Source organism: Blennius ocellaris (genome assembly GCF_963422515.1).
Source record: "Blennius ocellaris genome assembly, chromosome: 8".
NCBI lineage: Eukaryota > Metazoa > Chordata > Actinopteri > Blenniiformes > Blenniidae > Blennius > Blennius ocellaris.
In genome coordinates this window covers 8,879,152-8,886,433 of record NC_137657.1, presented here as the reverse complement: position 1 = coordinate 8,886,433, position 7,282 = coordinate 8,879,152, and the positions used below count along the sequence as shown (strand labels likewise).

General features: G+C 42.3%; 1 protein-coding gene across 1 annotated transcript in view; it reads right to left on the bottom strand.

Moving 5' to 3' along the window:
- twist1b (twist family bHLH transcription factor 1b) overlaps window positions 1-944 on the bottom strand; it is a 1,464-nt gene extending 520 nt beyond the window's left edge. The window contains exons 1-2 of the mRNA XM_080500232.1: window positions 281-944; window positions 1-141 (exon numbers count right to left, since the gene is read on the bottom strand). The exon at window positions 1-141 is cut by the window's left edge and continues 520 nt beyond it. Of these exons, the coding sequence (XP_080356358.1) occupies window positions 308-814 (507 nt within the window). The 5' untranslated portion in view covers window positions 815-944 and the 3' untranslated portion in view covers window positions 1-141; window positions 281-307. The remainder of the gene's footprint in view (window positions 142-280) is intronic.
- Window positions 945-7,282: the final 6,338 nt, after the last annotated feature.

The following is a 7,282-nucleotide window of genomic DNA, read 5'->3' as shown; positions in this document are numbered from 1 at the left end:
AAACCATCCCCAGAGCTTCTGTCCTGGGTTTTATTTTTTTTTTACTATTATTATTATTATTATTATTAAATGATCCCATGTATCCAGCATTGGACTCCAGATTTGTCCCTTCAGAATGTGAAAAGTAGTTTCAGCAGTCACCTGTAGGTCAGACCAGGATGTTAACACGACAAAACAACGATCTGCTGAAGGTGAATTACAGTAGATTGTAGGTTGGAGGCCTGACATCATGCAGTTTTTTTTTGTTTTTGTTTTGTTTTCTCTGTGAGGCAATGCGTACCATCGTGGGCATAGTTTTCTCCAGATGTTAGTGAGATGTTGACATGGACCAGGCGCCCTCCATCCTCCACACGGAGAAGGCGTAGCTCAGCCTCTCGTGCGCCACATAGCTGCAGCTCGACATCTTGGAGTCCAGCTCGTCGCTCTGCAGCACCTGGCAGAGGAAGTCGATGTATCTGGCCGCGAGTTTCAGCGTCTGGATCTTGCTGAGCTTGTCCGAGGGCAGCGTGGGGATGATCTTGCGCAGGGAGGCGAACGCCTCGTTCAGCGACTGCGTCCTCTGGCGCTCGCGCACGTTGGCCATGACGCGCTGCGACTGGAGGTCCTCGAACGACTGCGGGCTGCTGCTGCTGGACTTCTTCCCTCTTTTCCCAGGGGTCGGGCTATCGGAGTCCTCCCCGCTCTTCCTGCTCGGTCTCCTCTTCCTCCCACATCTCTTGGGCTGCCGGTCCAGCTCCCCCTCGCTGTTGCTCAGGCTGTCCACAGGAGAGACGGGGGAGCTGCCCGACTCTTCCCCGCAAGTTTCCTCAGACATTCCCACCTGGAAGACAGCGGCGGCGGCGCGCGAGCTCCCGAAAAAGTTATCTCCCTGTCATGAAGTCAACGAGTTGGTCCACCTGTAGAGCTGTCTGGCTGTGAAGGCGCCAGAGAATCCATAGATAGGATCCTGGAAGGACAAGACTTTTGCGTTCCTGGAGAAACTTTGGCTCTTCTTATAGGCTGCATGGCGTAAACTTTTGGGAGAGGCTCCTGATTGGCCGACGCGGCGAATTGCGTAAATTAACGGGGCGGGGTCACGTGAGATGCTATCAGAAACTGTACAAAGTTTGAAACGCGCATCAGAGGGTCTTACTTGAGGATCTTCACTAGCTATTAAGAATGAAAGTTATGTATTTCTTAATAGTGTCAGCAATAGAAGGATCCAGTATTGTTGACATTACATGTGGAAATTTGATTTTGGCAAATTTTGTTAAAATAAATGAAAGAAATCCTTGCCTGATGGCAAACAAATAATTCATTTCAACACCATGAATTTTCCATTATCATCCAATTGCTGTATTTTATTAAAATTTTTTTGCCACATATCTGTATGACAACATTGCATCTTATATATCCCTTCATTCAATTAAATATTATTCATATGGCTCCAAATACAACTCGGTAATCTAGAGAAAATCCCAACTATTCTACATAAGCAAGCATAGGTGATGGTGGAAAGGAAACACTTTTAAAAAGGAAAGAAACTTACAAACCCAGACTCGGGTGGAGATTCTCTTGCTGTTCCAGAGACAGGAGAGAAAAAGATGGGACAGAGAGACAGATTGTCCCTGGTTTGTGTTGGGGGGTGGGGTGGGGGTGGGGGCAAAGTGACTCACCCCTTCATAACACTGCTATGTTTGCTCTAAACTCATTTCATAGTTGCAACAAAATGTGCTTGACAAACCTGAGGCCACATGCAGAGGTAGTGTTTAGCTCTTTTGCCTTGCAGCACCAAGGACGTGGCTTCAAATGTAGACTGAGCTTTTCTGTGCAGAGTTTGCACGTTCTCCCTGTGTAAAGGCTTTCTCTGCTTACCGCAGTCTGAAAATAAGCATTTAAGGTTTACTGATGACTGTAGATTTACCTGTAGGTGTGTGTAGTTGTCAAATGTTCCCTGTTCATCTGAAACCAAATCAGGCCAAAGGATTTCTCATATTGAAGCAACTTTGATCTCAAGCTTACTTTGTTGACATGAAGTCAGATTTGTGTTTTTTTTTTTTTTTAGAGGCCTGGTAACTGACTTAATCACACCGCCCCCCCACACAAGAGGGCATGTTTTATTCTATTGAATATACCACAAAATACTCTCAAAACTGAGGTAAAACAAAGTCTGGAACTGTTTGTTCTTCCATGAAACAATAAAGGAAGTGGAGAATGAGCAGAGGGCAGCTCTCTGTGTTTGGCCCTGTGGTATTTACTAGGTGGGTGATACAATATCCATCTTGTTTAGTGGAGGATTACTTTGTTTAGGTTGAGAAGACCGTGGTCCACAGGAGCCGCATCTGGTTCAGGAAACGGGGGCAGCCGGGGTCGGAGGTCACAGCACCCAACGAACATCCATTTACATCTTTATGGAGGAAAAAGACAGTGAAGTATTGTTCCAGGGGAAACGCAGGTTGTTATTTTTTCTAAATTTAAATTGGTCTTTTACTTCTTGAGTCAAACATTTATTGTTTTAGCCAAAGACGGTGTCACTTTCGTGAGGTTTTGTTTTCCCTAATGAATGAACATTCATGAAGGTTTGCACATAAAGAGAGGCGATGAACATGGTGAGTGAAAGCAGGTGAGCGTACCTGCCTGACGGCTCTGTCCAGGGTGCTGATCTGTGATCTGCTTTCTACCTGCTGCACCTTGTAGGTTCAAATCCGCTCGCCTCTTCTGAACGATTTTTGGCTTTATCCGTCCACAGATTTAAATATTTGTATACTTTTTTTGAGTATTAACATTCATAACTTGGCAATTTTTTTTTATTGAATTCAAGGCTGTTGTCACACGCACGTCAGAAACGAGTTTCCCCGACAATGAAATTCCAAGTCCAAGATAAGTTGAAAAATATGTACTTGTACGCAAGAAATATTTATATACAAATGGTAAAATGAGTAATAAGACGCAGGAATAGTGTGCAATCAGTTGTGTACCAATTGTGTTTATATTAGTGAGGTAGTGTGTATCTCCTGTCTGCTGGTCTGATGTTTCAACAGCAGCAGGATTCAGAAAGGATTTACCATGAGTCCTTCCTTTCTTTTTACCTTTCTCTATTCCTCCTTTACTTCCCCATCCTTCTTTACTTTTTTCAATCTGTCCTTCTTTCCTTCCATCCTTCCCTTTTTCCATCCTTCATTTCCCCTCATCCTTCTTCCCCTTTTCCATCCTTCATGGGAAACCATAATTCTTTCTTTCCTTCCTTTTTCCCTTCCATCCATAGGTTTTTCATCTTTCCTTCTTTCTTAACTTCCTTCCTCCCTTTTTTACTACCTTCCTTCATTTGTCCATTCTTCATTTCCCCTATCCTCACTTTCTTCTTCTTTCCTTTTTCCAATCCACCCATTCTTCTTTTTTCCATCTTTCCTTCTTTCTTTGCTTCATTCCTTTCTTCTTTTCTTCCTTCCTTTTTTCCATCTTTCCTTCTTTCTTTACTTCATTCCTTTCTTCTTTTCTTCCTTCCTTTTTTCCATCTTTCCATCTTTCTTTACTTCATTCCTTTATTTTCTTCCATCCTTCCTTTTTTCCATCTTTCCTTCTTTCTTTACTTCATTCCTTTCTTCTTTTCTTCATTCCTTTCTTCTTTTCTTCCTTCTTTCCATCTTTCCTTCTTTCTTTACTTCCTCCGCCCTTCCTCCATCCATTCCCTCTGCAGCCACACTTGTACCAGGGTTGTTGTGATTACTGTTGTGTTCAGCTCTGTTACACCCTCAGGTCAGCGGAGCACCATCCACCTTTCACTATAAAAGCCTATAATGCAGTAAAGTCGTGTGGACACCCACTCTACATTTACATTTCTTGGCAGGTTTCTCTGTGGAGTTCAGCTCTTTGCTGCTGAAGTAACTCTGAGAAAACACAGCTGCGTCTCAACAATATGATGTCATCAGAGGACGGCTCCTCCACTGTTGATCTTTAATAAAGAGAAAAACCTTCATCAGTCACTTACAGACTTTCAGTGTATGACACATGTGAAAGTGGGATCAACGGCGCAGAGTGTTTTCCAGGGTGATTCGACGCAGGTTCTTGTCACCCCTTAAGTGGTGGTGAATAATATAGGAGGAAAGTGTTTGTGCTTATCAATGAGCAGTGAGTGGGTGTTATGATAAAGTCCAATGTAGATTACTGATTCATGCAACTTGACACACCAGTCATGAGTGACCCCGGAGCGTCATTAACCAAACCCTCCCCGAGGTCACATCAAGGCAGACACAACTCAGGCTCTCACTCACTGAGCACTGACTCAGAGCCAGACCCTCGGAGACCTGTCTATTTTCTCTGCTCGGGCCGAGCAAGGCAGTGTTTCTCTATCGGCCCTCTCATATCTATTGAAATAACAAACCACAGTCCTGCACATGTACACTTCTCCCACAATTGACGGCGATATTCATGTTCACTCCATTAAAGTCGAACCGCAGTGAGTCCGGTGCCAGCCTGCCGAGATGGATCGACTGCAGGGGATGAGAAAAGACAGAGGTGCGTTCATCAAAGAGCAGCTCCAGATAGCCTCTAATCAAGCCTCGGCACTAACAAGGTCAAGCAGCAGGGTAGGATGACAGCATTTTCCCTCGGCAATAGTCTCAATGTGTCCCATTCTGCAGAGAAATCCAGACATTGTATCGGGGCTTTCGTCTGATAGCAGGGGTCCCTGTGGTGGTGGTGAGAGACGATTTAGGGTGTTGAATTGGGAGGTGATGATGAAAACAGCCCTTTATAAGCTGTCTGGACACATAGGAGCCAGGGCACCCAAAGTTAGCTGTAAAAGAGAGCCTTTGAAAGCCTCGCACTTTGAAGTTGCAGGTTCTAATCGTGGCTCAAGTTGGTATTTCTGCAGGAAAACCTTTACATTTATCTTTGTAAGAGAAGTTTCAGGTTTAATGCAGTTTTATCTAATGAAGCGGGATCCTAAAAAGGATGATTTGTTAAACAAAGAGGTGTTTTTGTGCATGCGTGTGACTGTAATGGATGTTCATGTGATCCTATTGACTCTGTGGGACATCAGGCTGCTGGACTGCACAATGACACCTTATTAGCCACTAAGAACCAACAAACGTTGAGTATGTTTTCACAGCTTGGAAGCTCAGGGTGATGTGGGGTCTGAGGGGAGAACTGGCATCCCAGCAGTATAATGTGTGCTTAAAACACACACACACACACACACACACACACACACACACACACACACACACACACACACACACACACACACACACACACACACACACACACACACACTTCTCCAAGAGTTTCCACTGGCCAAACTCCACACACAAAACAACAACTCAATATATCAACTCAAAGAAAATGAGAGTTTAGGATTTCAGTGATTCCTGATTTCAATCCATACACTTTTTTTTTTTTTTTTAAACCAGAAAGTGAAAATAATATATTTTTGTGCCCTTGCCACACCTCAAACTTGCACCTCGGTACCAGTGAGCCATGCCTCCTGCTGCCTGTAAAAGGATTTTGCCACCCGGTGGACCACACACAGCTCTTCTCCCGCTGCAGCAGCAGCAATGCACTGACCCATGCAATGAAAATATCTGTTCACACAGTTACAGTAGCTTTGCCATATTTCTCACTGGACAGTTGGAGGTCAACAGGTGCTGCCATGGCTTATAAAGTCTGAGTATATATTATGAATTTCTCACGGCCATCGAGATTAAACTGCTTGAATTCAATGATATCAGTGACAATCAGTAATTCAAAACTATGGCAACAATTTCTCCTATTAGGCTTGTATAATATTTAAATAGAAATGATTGTAAGGACTTTTTCATAGTTTTGTTGCTCCACATGGTGGAGACACTCGGAGTTAAAATCACTCCCTGTACAGACATGCATTCATTAAGAACTGTGAATTGTTCTCTTTAACAAGGAAAATGTCAAAATTGGGTGTTTGCCGTCCAAGAAACGTTCCATTTCCTAAATCATGGACCCGCATTCATTTATTGTACGTTTGTAGATTTGGCAGCATTTCACCTACAGTCAATAGGTCAGCATTTTATTGTAAGTAAGTGAGCCCATTACACTAATGGGAGTGTTGGAATATTTCAGAGCACAATGTAAACCTCAGCAAATTGAGCAACAATGACTGGAAATCAAGCTGAAGTCATACTTATGATTTTGTTGTTATGCTGGGACATTTACTTTCACTGTTTTTTTATTATTATTGGGTTTTTCTTTTATTGCAATTCAATTAACAGCAATCCCCAACAATATTTTACATTTTTCTTCCATCAGCAAGTTAATCGAGTTTATTGTAGCACCGTTCATCTATCAGGATTGAAAATAGTATTCCTATTATACTGACTAATGTTGCTTTCACGAGTTACATGGAGATGGGAAAATTCCCACTTTCTAATGGGAAAATACATGTTGGAATGCTTTCTTGAAGAAAACTAAGTATGGAGTTTCTTAAAGCTTCTTAAAGATGTTTCTTAAAAGATGTTTCATCTGCATTGCAAACATAATTTTCTAATGATACACTTTGTAGTAAATAAACTAAGGAAAAGTAGCCAAAGTACCTCTCTTTTTATCAAAATGGATAATCACATATAAGTGATGTTTGAACAGGCATTATGTCATCTGTGTGATATCAGTTATTTCTAATTTCTCTGCAGATTATAAATGGGACAACCTATTGCCAGTTTTTTTTGTCATGCGAAGGCTCCCTACTGGGAACTTTTCACATGTTTCCAACTCCATGAAGGCACCAAACTTTAGTGAATACCGTGAAAACTATTGGTGCAAATGATAAATATCACACCAGTGGGAGTACTGTTGGAATAAATATAAGCACAGCAGAGACCTGGTCTAAGATAATAACAGCCATGCTAATAATTACTGCACTGCCATGAGTGTGATACTGCTTTTTTACAACAATTACATTAACACATTTTAACAGTTGACGGCAAAGGATTAGCCTCAAAAGCATGTTTTGGACTGTCTAGAGAAAAACACATGCACAGGGAGTGCATGCAAATGGCTCTCTGAAACCTCCTTTTCCCAGTGGGAGCCTCCCAGAATGAGAACGTTCAGGTGGATTTGGGTTTAAAACCTTTTATTCCTGAACTAACCAATACTTTTCACCAGATTATTTTACACAAAATACATCGACATGGTGAATTATAGCCACCATGTAGATAGATGGTTTTGATGAGGTTTTATATTTTTTTTTGGGGGGGGGGGGTGAGTTACTGCTTGAAGTATTTGTTACTTATGTCACCACGTTGATACAATGGAATTCTGCCGGTGCGGTCAT